Source organism: Suillus fuscotomentosus (genome assembly GCF_016647785.1).
Source record: "Suillus fuscotomentosus strain FC203 chromosome Unknown F5891scaffold_2, whole genome shotgun sequence".
Taxonomy (NCBI): Eukaryota; Fungi; Basidiomycota; class Agaricomycetes; order Boletales; family Suillaceae; genus Suillus; species Suillus fuscotomentosus.
Genome location: NW_024539514.1, coordinates 383881 through 400653, shown reverse-complemented (window position 1 = coordinate 400653; position 16773 = coordinate 383881). Strand labels below are relative to the sequence as shown.

Below are 16773 nucleotides of genomic sequence, written 5' to 3'. Positions count from 1 at the left end.
ACATAGTCTTCATATTAACATGTACCTATTAATTTTATTACATACTGTAAATCCTGCAAGTTTGTTCTGTATCACCGCTGTGGCGCTGCCAGTATGCTTCTGGAGTCCCGGTACCAAATGCAGTAATCACAAGTAGAGTCACAGCAAGTCACATCACGTGATGTTTGCGGAAACTGCTTGAGGCCTATCTTACGTAGGTTGATTTAAACATTGTCTGAGAGATGTCGTTCGTCTCAAATGTCAAATCCTGAGTTCCAAATTTTGGGACTCAGCACCTGGCACCCGGGACTCGGGGTTCGGCACTGAGAATTTGACATTTGGGTGTTCAGGTTTCGGGTGATATCTACCTCAATCTATAGTTTCGAGTTCTGGATATCAGGACTGATCATTGAATCATTCAATTGTGGCATAGGTAACATGCATTGAAAAAGATTTATGTACATCTATCACTGAGCAATTATGTAGCCATTTCAACCTCCTCACCAGGAAGATCAACCTTTCCCTCAACATCCATCTCCTCATCAGAGGAAGCATATTCTGGCAGGAGGTTACCTGGTTCATTAGGGACCACAATATCGCCGGAGGATTCTGGCAAGAGGTTGCCTGGTTCATCTGGGAGCACAATTTCGCCGGAGGATTGTGGACCCTCAGGCTGAACTTGGGTGGGCTCAACCATGGGACCTACCATAGCAGATCCATGCTCAGGCATCACAGGTGTGGGTTCCATCACTGAAAAGTCCAAATCAATGAGGTTGGAAAGTGCGGAGGGGAGGGGTGACATGGATGGGGGGGACCTCCTTGATCAAGCAACATTAATCCATCGGCCGGTGTGTCCGGAAGTGAAAATGAAGGGTGCTGGTCGATCACTGTGCGCCAGAGGCTCTCATGGAGGCGTTGCAGGGTATCAATCTTAGTGTCCTGCTCCTGCACCCGAGCCTCAAGAATCGCGATGTGAGCTGCACCATCCCAAATCGCGATTGCCATGGAATAAAGATCTGGCATGGGAACATCGAGTGCTGCATGAGGCACTGTGACGCTGGAAGACCTGACTGCTAAGTAAAAAATTAGGTCAGCCGGTCATCAAGGGTTTGAGTGACTTACCAGCTGGCGCAGGTGCAGGGACAGGTGCAGGGACAGGTGCAGGTGTCTTCTTGATGGTGATGGTCTTGCTGTGACCACGTGACTGCACCTGGGGTGTAGTTGCAGCAGGGATGGCCGGAGGTCGGTGTAGAAACAACAATACTGAGAGGAACAAAGAAAAGCTCCTGATTGTATCTAAAAAGTTGTAGGTCGTGCGTTGCCTAGTTTGCGATACTTGAGATGGCAAGTGCATTCGACCCTAAAGGGGAAGCAGGTGCAGCGGAGATCTAGAGGTACGCGCTTCAGCGAAGCGCGAGAAAGCGCAGGTGCGCGCAAGGTACGAAGGCGCGGGAACGCGCGCGCGTATTAGCGTGAAGCGCAGGAAAGCGCGTGCGTGTAAGCGGAAATAAGAGAGACTAAACTTATGTGAAGATATAAGCAAGATAAAGGATGTGAGATGTGTTGTGCTAATGAATAGATTTCTACTGCGACTTTCTAAGTAGTAAGTACTAGGTAAAGTTGGGTGAAAAGTAAGGTAAATAATAGTATGTACTGCTGGCGCTTATATAGCGCGCCTAAGCGCGGTCATGCGGAGCCGAAGCGCTACCGAGTAGGTATGTAAAAATATATATGAGTGAGAAACTATGATAAAAATAAAGGTGGAACTATGCTAATAAAGGAAATGGAATATACGCACTAGGGAGCTTGGTGGACAGTGGATGGATGCATCTGGATGGCTGGCGCTATAGGGCGCACAAGCGCGGGAACGCACGCGCGCGTATACATCGTGAAGCGCGGGAATGGTGCGCGCATGGCGCGCGTTGCGCGGGAAAGCTGCGCGTCATATAGGAATCACTGTGGATGGTACACAGAGTGATGCTGTGAGTTGGTGCTGTATACTCCCTAGTGTAAAGCGCCATATCACACTATGAGATGCACGAGTCTCTACATCGGGACGGGCCATGAGGTTGACTATGAGTTCGGGCCCTTAACCGGGAGGGAGACGGAGCATTGGATGGAGCAGGGGCAGGTGTCTTGGAACACGTCCGGCCGGTGGTAGACTTCCCTCGGATCCGTTTGGGTGGGGATCCCAGAGATGCAGGGTTGCATTTGATCTTCTTGGTGGAGCAGCGGATGCAAGACAAGCAGGGGAGACTGGTCCTCTTGTCCAAACGAGTCGCACAGGGCCAATTCTCCTTGACACAATAATGGCAGGGGTTGTTCTGTGGTATCCATTAGTAGATGGATGAAGGGGAATTAATTGGAGTACTCACTGGGCCGGGAATGGTGATATCAAATGTAATATTGGCTGGTGGGTCACCATCCGAAGCATTGGAAGTATCTTCAGAGGGCTCCTCAACTTCCAGACGACTGCCGGAGGTTGCCTGACGGATTGTTAATACACATATGAGTTTCTGGAGAGCTTCTAAGACTTACCCGAGCCTCTGGACAACCGATGGGAGATTTCTAATGTAATGGGAATGAGTGACAATTATATATGGGAGGTCCGGACAAGTCTGAACGACTCACTGTGACCTCTGGACGACTGCCAGCAGTCAGCTGTGGACACATGAGCATATATTTAAGGTCCAAACGGATAAATCAGACTTACCGAAGCAGGCCCAAATGATTGCTTCTTGGGGGAACCAGGTGACCAAGGTGACTGGGGCTTCCTTACAACAATGGTGGAGCGCTGGGGAAGGACGACCTCCGGCACTCCACACGAAATCAGCTGCAACAAGTTGAAAGCATGTCACAAATAAGCCAGAACACATACCTGAACAATTGGGTCTTCATCATCTTCCGACTCCACAAACAGCTTCGACTTCGGGAGTTGAGTTGAGTTGACACACTTGCGTGCCTTCATCGCTGACTTTGGAGATTGGGAGGAGTGTCCGGAAATCATCGGAGACTTCCTTTTGTTGCTCCCCCCAACTTCCGGCTCCAGGTCGATGGAGGTGGCCTTACCTTTTCCTTTGTCCTGGACCTCATGGGTCGTCTTGCCAGAAGGTCTGGCGACGACCGGAGGTGAGGGAATGACGGGGGTGGGGGAAGGGACAGGTGCAGGTGAAGGGACAGGTGGAGATGGAAGGTTGACAGTCAGTGGGCCAGTGGAAACGTTAGGGACAACAGGGAGATCACAGGAATTGTCACCCAACGCCTCCCAGGCATGGACTTGCTTGCGCCAGGCGTGTCTAGCCACATGGGGGTCATCATGGCCAATGCTGAACCAGTTGGGCAATGCCTGGGGAGTCATGGAACGCACCCTCATCAGCTCCTTGGAGCAGGATGCCACAATTCCAGGGATGTATTCCCCTTTCTCATAGGCCCAGATGATGTCAGCCTGCCCGGACATTAGAAACATTAATGTTACACTAATGTAATGAGTTCAACATACCAAAAGAGTGGTGACCTGCTTTGTCAGAGCAAGGTGGACGTCCACTGAGCCGGCCGGGATGTGCCGGGCGCCGGCAATGATGCCCACAAGTTGAGCAGTGGGTGCCTTGAGGTCGGCCAAGGAAGATTGAACTTGAGTAGACATTTGGATTGAGTTGAGAGATGTGAGAATGTTGAAAGCAGGGTGAAATCTGTTATCACTAGAATGAAGTTTCAAAGAAACAATACAATTGAAGGATGATGTTGAAAATCATTCATTGTTTGTGTTTGTTTGGTCATGGTTCAACTTTCGGCAATTGCCGGCCATCTGTTGAACTTCGACGTTATCAGTTATCAATCAGTTCATCAGTTCATCAGCTCATCAGATATCATGAGTTCTCAACCTGGAGTCAGATTTCATGACCCTCCGGTCACTGAATTCACTTCAATGGATGTGGATGAGTCCTCCCAGTCCCGGATGTCCCTTGGTATGTTTTGTTTTTTCTGATTTCAGTCAATTGATCTGACATGGTTTAGATCCATTAGATGATATATACCTTGAGCCGGATGATGAGTTAGACTCTGATTCTGGGTCGTCCGGTGGTTTGGATGTGTTGAATGTGATTCCTGGTATGTTTTCCAATTCAAATGGACATATTCCGCATGTGCAAATTCATGACATACTTCCAGATCCATCATCTCTGGCTCTGGCAGATGGACTGGCCCTGTACGATGACCCAGACTTGTATCTTGGTCCGGAGGATACCTTGATTTCGTCTGATGCTCTGGATGTACCCGACTTTCCTATGGCTGGTGAGGTCATTCTTTCTATTTCATGTTCACCTTTCATGGCATTTCCCCAGTGAATGAATCGACTCTGGAGCCTCATCCGGCTACTTCGGTTGTACCAGAGGCACCCATACCTTGTAGGTATAGTCATATCATTTCATGTTCTTTACTCATGCTATCTCCCAAGCTATTTCAGAAACTGCCGAACGTCAATCGCTCGAGCCGGAACTCAACAATGAAGCACTGCATGCCATGGTTCAGGAGTTCATGCCAATCGGATCTTATGATCAAGCTGAAGGTAAGTATGCAACATTTGATTATTTATCTCTGCTAATATCCTGCAAGTTCAGTCAATTGTAGATCGCCTGGGTGATTACCAACAGCGTCATGGAGATCTTCCTGCCCCTACAGTAGCACAAATTCTTGAGGCTGACAGACCATTCAGGATGGCATGGGCTGAAAAATGCGACAAGCTGCGGAAAGCAGATGCTGACCTCCGGAGGATGCAAAGGGTAAGGGAGTCAACCTCCAAAATGCTGAAGGTATTAGATACCATCATTGAGGCCTTTGAGGACTCAAGTAACATGTAAATATTGATCAATGTCTGATAGTAGACACATTGCAGTATACTTTACCTACTAAGTACTTAATACTTGGTACTTGTATACTGTACCTACTCAGTAGGTAGTCCTTGGTACTTGTATACTCTACCTACCTAGTACTTGCTGCCCGGTTTTCGGTGCTCGGTACTTGGTGCTCGGCACTCGGTGCTCAGTACTCGGTACTCAGAGTTCGGTGCTTGGTGCTTGGTACTCGGTGTTCGGTACTCGGTGCTCGGTGCTCAGTACTCGGTACTCGGTGTTTGGTACTCAGTGCTCAGTACTCGGGCCTTGGTACTCAGTGCCCGGCGTTCGGGGTTCAGTACTCGGGCCTTGGTACTCGAGATTTGGGATTTGGGATTTACAATTAGATTGTTAGTACTTTGACATATACATAATAGCACATATGACATTACACACGAGGGCAGGAACATATATGTAAATTAAGTGCGTCCCCGTGCTCTGGTTACTCTAGGTGTACTGTCTACTGGCATTTGCAACTTACTCTGGGTCGTCCTTGTGGATGGTTCAACAGTGACTCGAGTGCCCCGCCTCCGTTTCTGTGCCGGCGGCGTGATACTCTCTTCCATTTCAACATCATCTCTAACCTCGCCTGTCGCATCTTCAGTTAACCCAGCAAGGAGGTCTCCCATTCGTGATGTCAGTAATGCACCTTTTTTGGCCAGCTTGGCCGGGCAAGGCTTTGGAATTGCATGTGGGACTGCCGGCCCTCTGGGTGTAGGACCTCCCGTCCTGTGTTTCTTCAGTGGAGGTCTCCTGTCAGCCAGGTCATCATCCACATCATGCTCCATATGATGAGTAGCACTCTCCTTATCACTCTCGGCTTCTGTCGATGAGTCCCGAGGCCTTCGGATGGTAACCCTCGGCTGCCTTCTCACTATACGAGTCTGAGGAGAGGGTGAGTTGCCAGATATGACAGATGGTATCATGTCCCCATCTTTGTTCTTCCGTGCTTTGAACAGAAATGTGGGACCTTCGCCTGTTTCCTGCCGAGCGCGCCAGAAATGGAGCAACGTAGTGGTATCCCAAATTTGCAGCTTCGAAGGTTCCTTCAAGTCAACATCCGCCGGAAGATATGTCCGGGCCATGAAGTCATCCTGACTTTGTACAATGGCACTCCATGGCACAACTGCCTTGTCCTTCCCGGAGCATATCCCTTTGTCCATGCATTGAACAATTTGTCAGGTGATGCGATGACAAACTCACGATAGTGCAATGTAAGAAAGGCCCTCACTATGGCCTTCTTCTCCTCAAGTTTAGTGTCGGTGATCTCTGGAAGGAGTAGCATACCCTCCCCATCCATTTCGAGTTCAAAGGCTGGTTTTCGACCTCCCTTGACCTGATGTCCTCCATCCCGTGCCCTGGCGCCTATCATCGTGATGCTCAACATGTTCAATCTGGTATACATGATTCAAACACTCACCGAACTGTTCCTGTGCGTACTCCTGCCACACTGGCTCAATGTCCTCCCAGTCCTTCGTCTTCATGAAGCTGTCCCCATCTCCTAAGGCCTCGTTATCATCATGCCTGCATGAATATTTTGAGCCGAAAGATCTCCGTTGATGGATAAATGTACTCACATCCCAAACAGCACCTCGCCCTTTTCATTCTTCCAAGCCGACATCACAAACACTCTCATCCCACATTGCCTCCACATCTCATTCGAAAAGTGCTCCATATATGCCGGACCCTTCTTATGAGCCACTTGTGCTTGTATCTCCGGAGGCGGACAGTTGTTGGACCACTCTTCGGCTGTTTCTTTCACCTTCTCCAACTCGTTGTCATCCAATTCAGCCATGACTCTCTTCACCACCGCCTGATAATGTTTGAACATACCAGGATCTCCTGGCTTTACCCCGGACTCGTCCTCAATCCTCTTCAGCACCTCTTGGCGTTTCTGCTGGTAGACCACCATCCTGGGAGTCCATTTCCTCCCATACTTGATCATGTCCTTCTTTTCCTTCTTTTTCTTGTTGTTGAACAACCAAGTCTTGTACACCTAAGAGTTGATGAAAGAATGTGATGTTGAAAATTTAGTTTTTCCACACAACAAAGAAGCCTCACCTGCCTCCTCTTTTTCCATTGTTTTTGGTCCAACTTAGGAGCAAACAACCTGGCCACCCTTGCTATGGCAGTGAAAATTGCTCGCTTCTCACTCCTTTTGGCAGCAGACCACTCAGGAAGGTAGTTCTTCAACTCCAAAATCTCCTTGTCCATGAGCTTCTGAGACTGTGGTTGACGCATCCTGTGTCTTCCAGAAGTTGTGTTGGTGGAATGACCTGTTCTTGCCATAGTGAATCAGAATGCAGAAATGGCTAAGGATTTGCAAGATGGAAGTATTAATGAATTGTGCGAAGTTGAACTTTGAGCAAAGCCTAATGATGGGTTAATCGGCCCATATTGGATGTGAAGCCATTAATGGAAATGAATTTGTAATGCGCCAACAGGACTGCACCGCATCATATTGCAATAACAATTCATTACACCTGAGCTGATGCCTTGCTTGCAACATTAATAAACAAGATGAAGATAGGTAGATGCACCCCAGTGCAAAAATCTCACAGGGTGGAAGCAAGGGGCAGCAAAGGTAGGAAGACTTGGGTCAAGGTCCCACTTGCAAGCACGAGGCGACATGCCTACAGGTCCATGCCTAACTCTCCCCCAGAATCACCAACAATTCAGCCTGTTGAGGCACCACCTCCTTGGGAAGACTTTCCTGACAATACTTACGAGCAGGATCAAGGCCCATTTGAGCCTTTGCAACTCCCAAAAACCATGGCAAGTTCATGTACAATGTTGGAGTGTCATTCAAACTATGGCTAAGCATTCAAAAATACAGAGTCAAAATGACTACCTCAGGCAATGGCTGCCAAGGCAGGAATCATATCTACATCACCTCCTCGATCGAGAAGCTCCACCAGAAGACAGGAGATGCATCATCTGCCAACAGGATGGGGTGTACAATTGTCAAGATTGTCTTGGCGAGCCACTCTATTGCACGGGCTGTTGCAGGAGTCAACATCATAGCAATCCTTTCCACTGGATCAGTCAATGGAATGGGCGATTTTTTGAGCGGAGTTGTCTAGCTCATGTGGGACTCATTATATACCTTGGCCATGATGGCAAACAATGTCCGGCGGTCACCGATCGGTGGAATTTGTTTGAAGAAGATGAACCTGAAGACCAGCTTGAGCCTGAAGATCTGCCATTTGTGTCCAGACCTGAGTTCCAGCCAAAGGAAAACATTATGGTCATTGTTGACAAGTCCGGAGTTCATCGCCTGGAGGTTCGATGCTGTGAATGTCCGAATGCCATGAGTCCGGACATTCAAATGTTTCGACGCAGATTTTTCCCTGCATCTTTTAACAGGCCAAAGACTGTGTTCACCTTCAGAGTGCTCAATGATTTTCTACTGGACAGCCTTGAATGCGGCACCTTGGCGATGAACTATTACAGCAAGCTCTGGCGAATGACCTCCAGCATATTTCCACACCTTGTTCCAGTAATGCCTTACCCTCTTCATCTACTGGACATCATATTGACAAAGCACATTGCAAGGACCAATACAGAGAGTTCATGAGGGTCGCTCGATAGTGGAGGCAGTTGAAGACAATGAAATGGCATGGCTTCGGCCATCATTCTGATAACCCGAGCATAGGAGAACTCGCATTATTTTGGCCGGCATGTCCTCAGCCTGGGATTAATGTGCTGTTGTCAGAGGATGAATCTCTTGATGAGTGAGTCCTATTCTCAACCGCTGTGGTCTCCATAATAATACTAGCGATCCAAGCTGGAAATACACCCGGTCATTTGTGATGGACGGAAATTTCAAAGCCGAACATCTGCATCCCATTAAGCCATTCAATGAAGTTTGGCTGTCCGATGGGCTTGGATTCATGGTAGGAAAGGACAGGTATAAAATGCATCTGGCAGAGGCTGCTGACACAGTGAAAAAATCAAGCTGCAACAATCACCAGGCAGTAAATCAAGCTAATGCTGCTCAGCACAAGCTGGAGTCCACCGGTATCGGGGGAGTTGCCTGTGCCAGACACAGTTGCTTTGTCCCTCACTCCATGGTGGATTTTCAGAAAGGCGAAAGGCAAGCCACATCCACCATTCCCCATTCATGAGTTAACCATGGGTCACTTGCAGACAAATGAACATGGACTACGCCCTTTGTGAGGCTTCCCGGCACAACATGGAAGGCATCACCAGGGCTGTCACCTTCTATGATATTAATTGTCAATACAACAAACACTTTCGGGTTCGGGTGGATTGAAGTTGATTTCTAGAAATGGCACCACAACTAACCATCATTCCCGGAATTGGGTTGTGGCACGTTCATGGCCATCAGGACAGCTGCTATGTCCAATATGCTTCTAACTTTATTGAAGGCATTGGTCGGATCAATGGAGAGATCATGGAGATGCTATGGGCACGGCTCAATCTGATCTCCCCTGCTGCTCGGGGAATGTCATCTCCCCACCGAAAGGAATGCCTTGATTATCAGATGAATGACTCCAATTTCTGCAAGATGATTCACATGAAAAGGACTCTATGCCGGAAATACAAACTGGCTAGGAATGGCATCTCGGAAAGTGGAAAGGCATTCAACAGACTCAATGAAGCAGCACCCTCACATTTGAAGACAGAATGGTTAGCCAGGGAGAGGATAGCTCAGTCAAGCAGATTGAATGATCCTTCAGCCATGGATGAATATGAGATCAATATCAAAAAGGGTACATTGAGCTCCATTGTCTCCATCAAGGTCTGAATTAATATTGCACTCAGCACCTAGCAAAAGGAGATCGAGCTTAGATTGTTAGAGGAGGGTAATGCCCGCAATGCAGCACCCTCTCGCAGATCTGTGGCAACATGGATATCAACAGGGTTAGCAATTGAAGAGGCTCAGATTGCATTGCTCATTGAGGTCCGAAGGATCAGAAGAAGATCCACTGAGACACAGAGATTAGACATTGCCCATCAACGGGATCAGCTCCAAGGCCAGATAGATGGATTTGCTCAGTCTGCTCTAATACATCTCGGGGAGGGATTTGATGCAGATGATGAACCTGAGGACTTGGACGTAGACATTCTAGATGATCTCGATGATGACCCAGTGGATTTCACAGAGACATCTCATACATGGACAAACTCTCCCGAGCTCACTGTAATCCCATTGCCATCAAACCTGGGGGTTGATAGATGCAGACGATGCATGGCAGAGGATCTGATTCCCCTGGAGATGTCACTTCATGAAGGGCAGGCCAATGATGCCCTTCACAATCTCCACATTTACCTTTGCAACAAGGCCATCCTATTCCGAACAACCATTAGGCAGGCCAAATCCCAGGCCCTGAAAACTCGAGCTTGGTCCCAGGTGACATCGGTGCAGCAGGCAGTCTCCCTCCATGCCAGCATATATACAAAGACAAGGAAGCAAATGATGAAACTTGAGCCGGGGCAAGACCAGCTTCAGAAATACAAACCCCTGCTTCATGAGCAACTCAAAATCAGCACTGCAGTGGGCGACCCAAATGCCCGAGGTCAACAAAATGAATCTTTGGCTTGGTTTTGGTCTGTTGAAGTCAACCTCGGGGGTCCTGATCAATCGTGGAATGAGGAATGTGAGTTTCTGCTTGCATGTCATATCCAGCGGTTACCTGACTGGACCCATGCCAAGTTTACCGAGTCCATTGGCTGAGGGCAAAGGCACTACGGGATCAATGGAGGGAAGAAATGCTATTGGTCAAATTGGAGATAGATTGGACATGTAAGTTCTTTTTGTGGAAAACAACCCAATGGGGCGACCACATGCAGGAATCATTGGAGAAATGCCTTCTGGGTCACGGATGCTACGCCAGAAGGCAATCCCAAATGTATTCATTGCTTGCACAGGATGCGCAGGCAGCTTTTCAAGACCTACAAAATGTGTTGATAGAGGCTGGAGATGAATGAACATTGTTTTCTCATGAAGTCCCTTTTTCCACATACACAATTGAGGCCCAGGAATTGTCCGGGTCAGCCCATGTCGGAGTTTGAATTTCATATCCATCCATCAGTGATTCTTATCTTCACATCTTCACCATCTTTCACTTGCATTGCCAGCGCCATAGTCCTGTATTAGCCATGTCTGCAACTCCTGCATCCACTTCTGGCACTCTGAATGCCAGAAGCCATTACCGACCCTTGAAGCTGAGCCTTGCAACTATTTCCTGCACATTGGCAATGGCTGGATCACGCGTCCATGCATGCATCTCTCAATATCGGATGGAAGCTGCCAACAATGGTGTATCTTCTGACTGGATCAAGTATTTTAAAGCTGGGCTGCAATGGGAGATGAATGTATGTTACCACTGCCCTGATGACTTTGTTGGTCAATGCTAAGAATTTGAGCAGAATTTTGTCACACCACTCCTGCAGTACTCCACTTCACAGAATATTGTGTCGGTGGTTCCGGTCCCTGTCGCTTACATCCTTAAGTTGTATCCCATGCTAACCTGGAACACAGTTCCGGACAACGTCTTTCCATTCCACCTCCTTTCATTTCATGATGAGCCAATTGCAGGACATCCGTCCTGGATTGTGTTCGCATATACATGTCCATGGTGGATGGGAAACACCACAATCCCTGATCAACCATGGCAGTGGGATGAAATAATGGCTTCCTGTGTCTCTCACTACCAGTATTGGGCGGTAAGATCTTAGCTGAATTACCTTGATTGATGACTTATCTGTTTCAGCTTAATGTTGAGGATGATGCTTTGGTTCTTCCAGAGAAGTTGAAAAACACTTCAACTCCACCACTTATGGGACTGAAGTTCATTAAAGAACGCATGGAAGCATTGATGGAGGAGCAAGATCAGGGCATAAAAGCCAAGATGGGAGAGGTGAAGATGTACACTGACATGTTAGAGAAATTGAGGAAAGGCAAAGGAGTGTAGTCCCATTCAGTCTTCATTGTATACAAGATGTAACATATTCTATGCATTCAAAAATCTCACATCCGAGTCCCAGATGCCCAGGTCCCGAGTCCTGCATTTCGGAGGTCGGGGTTCGGCAACCTGGAGCTCGGCAACTGTGTTGGGTGTCAGGGTATCCAGAGCATTGGAAATAGCATGTGTCAGTATTTTGTGTTTCATGGTTCATGTTTCGTGGTTATGGAATCGGGCGTCAGGGACTCGGTATTGAGAACAGTGTTGAGTCCCAGGTCATGAGCTCCGAGTCCCGAGTGCCGAACCACGGGTCCCGAGTCCCGAATTTCAGAGGTTGGGGTTCGGTGACCCGGAGCTCGGCAACTGTTGGGTCTGGGGTTCGGGACTCAGGACTCGGTGCTCATGACCCGGGACTCAACACTGTTCTCAATACCGAGTCCCTGACGCCTGATTCCATAACCACAAAACATGAACCATGAAATGGAAAATACTGACAAATGCTATCTCCAATGCTCCGAATACAGTTGCCAAGCTCCAGATCGCCGAACCCCGACCTCTGAAATTCAGGACTTGGGACCCAGGGTTCGGCACTCGGGACTCAGAGCTCGTGACCTGGGACTTGACACTGTTCTCAATACCGAGTCCCTGACGCCCGATTCCATAACCATGAAACATGAACCATGAAACGCAAAATACTGACACATGCTATTTCCAATGCTCTGGATACCCTGACACCCAACACAGTTGCCGAGCTCCAGGTCGCCGAACCCCGACCTCCAAAATTCGGGACTCAGGACCTGGGCATCCGGGACTCGGTATTCAGAACAGTGTTGAGTCCGGAGTCCACAATGTCGGGGCTCAGGGTTTTGTCAAATGTGTATGGCAATAACAAATGTTAATTAGAGCGTATTTATACATCTTCCCCCAGTCTCAAATATCACGTGCTGAGGTCCAGGTGTTGGGACTCAGTAACCCGGCACCTGGGACTCCCATATGTCAAGTCATGAGTTCCAATTATTGAATACTGAGGCTTGCATCCAAATTATTCAGTCCCACATATCACTTTGCAAATGCTCAAAATTGAGTATTGAGGTCCGGATAACTATTGGTACATGGTATTCATTTGTTGGAATGTATATAGGTCACAATGCTTGCTCTTTGTTTGATCTTTCACACGCTGTATGCACCATCCACACTAGCCCATCCACATGATGGAACACCAGCGTAAATGTGAACAGCATCCCTCATATACCATGCCCAAGCAATCTGATCCCCTTCCACATCATAAACTCCATGTCTCACAATCCTTCCGGAAAATGCAATCATACAGCCGGAATTGTACTTGAACTCCAGCTGAAGGCTTGGCATTGTCATCCGAGCATTAGAATAGTTCCCCATGGTGGTGAGAATGCCGAAGCATTCAGCAATGGACATGTGGTCTTGATGATGGGGGGTTTCCTGATTGGAAATGATGGAGAGGGTGTTAAACACGGATGCCCAGTACTGCAGGGCCTCTGGCATCTGTGGCAGATCCTTGCTTACTGCTATATTTCCAAGGTTTGACAAGGTTCTCAATCCTGCCCAGTACTGCTCAGGATGCATGACTCTGAGTGCCGCGGACGCGATGGCTGCTGGCCTTGCAATGGCTTTGAGAATATTCTCACAGGAAGGTCCCTTCAATGATGCAGATACCTCCGGATCTGACACATTCTTTGGGATTGGTGAGTATGACTGCCAGAATCACCATCCCATCAGATCCTACCTCGTGTCCCTGTTGAAACCATGCCGGAGATAGATTGATGCATCCGGGAGTTGGTCCAACATCTTCCGAGCCCTGGTTGAACAATGTTTGATTAGTTCGCCAATTGCCATCAGCCCTTACACTTTCTTCGAGGCTTGGAGCGAGCAAATCGGTGGCCTCCCTGATTTCCTTCTGTAGGTTCCATTAATATTCAATATCCATTGAGTAACAATATATATTACACACCTGGGTGGTGTCGGTCAGGGAATCTGGGAGGTACCATGCAATGATGGCACCAGATGCATCGACAATTGTGGCAGGTTCATCGACCAACCTTTTGCCTTCATGGCCAGGAGGACACCTCTCAAGCAACCTCGCCTCTCTATGTTCATTATGCCTGGTGTCCTTTGGGGAGATCAATTTGCTATATCTTGCAATATCCATCTGCATCTGAACTGTCATGCAGGAATTTGAATGATAAAATGAATTTTCCGAATCTGCACGAAGACCCACTGGGATTTTTATATGCCTTTATGAGTACATCAGCCAAGCGATCACATGCCATCACCAGATCAGTGTCTAGGTTGGGAGAAGGTATGACTGGGCCTCCTCCAGTCTTCTCTGCCTTGAATTTCTGTTCAGTATATTCCCCTGCTTCATAAGTCACAGTCAGGGCCCAAGTGCGCCAGATGTTTATGCTATCAGGAGGGGAAGGGGAAGAACCGTTCATGCTGGATGTTAATCTTGGGAAATCAGACGCTGAATGCTGGATGTCCGGACTTTGGTGTTATAGGGGGTGGAGATAGAGAGGATCAGATAAGGGAGCCTGGGATAATTTTGGCTGTCAAAGATGTATTATTATCCATTGCTCAATGAAATACTACCTGATTGAAAGTGTGCTGGTCATCAGATATTCATTTGTTGACTCCCGGGTCCCGGAACTCGGAAGTCGGTACGGTGTAGGGATTCATTTCTGGCTGGGCTGGTAGAGACTGTTTTTACCTTACCTTATGTTGGCACTTTTGTAGCTTACATAATCAATCAATCTTTTCACCAGTTACCAGTATGAGTCTGAGTGCTCAGTAGTTTTCTATGATATTTCCTCTCCTCTGAGCCTTAAGCCTAGTCCAGAAACCCTTTAGGGTCAAATAGCAGCTAGGTTCTGCAAGACCCAACATATTGTTCAGACTCACCATCTGAATTGTTGTACCTTCAACGGTTGACCCATATTTGGGTGGTTGGAATTTGGCGTCTTGTAGGGCAACACAAGCTTCGCACAGCCATGTCAGGAGATCACCTGCTGCTCTGGGAACTTGGTAACTTTGATTTATTACCTCCTCTGAGTACGGTTGACTCACATTTTGGTGGTCAGAACTTGGCTTCTTGTAGGGCAACACAAGCTTCGCACCCCGGATTCCACATTCTGCAAGACAACCTAAGCACCATCAAAGGCCATGTCAAAAGAGCACCTGCTGCTCTCTTCAGAAACATCTCAACTTCGGTTGGCCATTTAACATGGAAAGTATTAACCAAATTATGTGTTGAGTTCCAGGTCCCGGAACTTGGAACTCGGAACTCGGTACAGTTGACTCAAATTCTGGTGGTTGGAACTTGGCTTCTCATAGGGCAACACAAGCTTCGCACCCCAGATTCCACATTCTGCAAGACAACCTGTGCACCATCAAAAAGTATTAACTAAATTATGTGTTGAGTTCCGGGTCCCGGAACTCAGAACTCGGTACAGTTGACTCAAATTCTGGTGGTCAGAACTTGGCGTCTCGTAGGGCAACACAAGCTTCGCACCGCCATGTCAGGAGATCACCTGATGCTCCGGGAACTTGGTAACTTTGATTTATTACCTCCTCTGATTTGGTTGATGTACAACTACCTCAGCTCCATCATGTCTACAATTATGATACACATGGGCCCACTCATCTATATTTTATACCACCCTCGGCCCACCTGTCTAATACAACATCCCATACAACACCCTCGGCCCACCGGTCTAATTAATATGTGTCTGGGCCCACCCGTATAATACAATATTTTATAATACCCTCGGCCCACCCGTCTAATACAATATTTTATGATACCCTCAGCCCACCCGTCTAATTTAATATGTGTCTGGGCCCACCCGTGAATGTGATAACAAGTACCTACCCATCTATCTCATACACATCTACCTTAATACACCCATCTGCATAATATCCAACTACCTTGGCCCACCCGTCTACCTAATATTCATGTACATCGGCCCACTCATCTACTCTATATATTCCCTGCATGGGCCCACCCGCCTCCATCGGGAATAATTTGCCTCCCGGCCCATCCGTCATAGTCGAGGATATTGTTATCCTGGGCCCATGGTCTGCTGGCCCATATCATATGGGATATTATGCACGTCCATTCCCTTGTATTATACGGAGATAGGTCACTGTAATATATGCTGCTTCTGCCAGCTGCTCACGTTGTTTCAGGATCTTCTTCATAAGTCAGTGTCGTGCCTCCTGACGAGCCATATGTTTCGCTGTGGTTTTCTTGTTCTTCGGAGTCCTAGGGTACCAATGCTTAAGTGATTGATGCTCCAGTTCGCCCTACCAGTGTGTGTAAGCATGTAAAGCCTAGGTATTTCTTAAAAAAATGTACCAGCTGAGTAGAGAAATTATCAGTGGTTCCCATGTGCCATATCATATTAGGATAGTCTCTGAGTGTGTGATACTTATAAGTCTCAAGGTTGAGCTTCTTTGACTTTGGCCCAATGGCCGCTGAATCTGTGGCCTTTTTCTTCCCATCCCTAACAGTCTGCTGACTCGCCAAGGCTGCAGCTCGTCGTCCATGGGCAGCATATTCATGAGGGAGCTCAGTGGTGTGATAGTGCGCACATGTTGTTTTGGAAAACTTTTGTACAGACTGACCCAAGACCACAGTCACAGTGTCGAAAAACCCAGGGTATCATCAGTATGCAATTGGAGTTTTGCATATCCATGCCTAGTAGTGCCATGGCTCAGCTATGGCTGGCTCTGGTTCAGTATTTACTGGTTTGCCAGAAGTTCAGTGATACCTGTTAGCCAAGCCACCAATCACTGACTTGGTCCGATTTATAAGCCATGTGAACCAGCTACGACTTTTACAAGCCGAAAATTTATGAACCGCGGCTTGAACCGCTTTAAGCCAGCTCAAGCTACACGGTGGTTGGGTGCTTTTTTTGTTGCCTCCAGTGTTGCTTGTCAGA

General features: G+C 47.8%; 2 protein-coding genes across 2 annotated transcripts; both read left to right on the top strand.

Moving 5' to 3' along the window:
- Positions 1-9732: 9732 nt before the first annotated feature.
- F5891DRAFT_939341 (uncharacterized protein) lies at positions 9733-10823 on the top strand (the record flags this gene model as incomplete). The annotated part of the gene is made up of 2 exons (XM_041374220.1): positions 9733-10510; positions 10549-10823. Coding segments are annotated over 2 exons (1053 nt in total), but the record flags the coding sequence as incomplete, so codon positions are not given.
- Positions 10824-10994: 171 nt separating this feature from the next.
- F5891DRAFT_1180636 (uncharacterized protein) lies at positions 10995-11809 on the top strand (the record flags this gene model as incomplete). Its single annotated transcript, XM_041365959.1, has 3 exons — positions 10995-11210; positions 11265-11561; positions 11609-11809. 3 exons carry the CDS (start codon positions 10995-10997, stop codon positions 11807-11809), a joined length of 714 nt encoding a protein of 237 aa, XP_041233188.1.
- Between the last annotated feature and the right edge of the window lie 4964 nt (positions 11810-16773).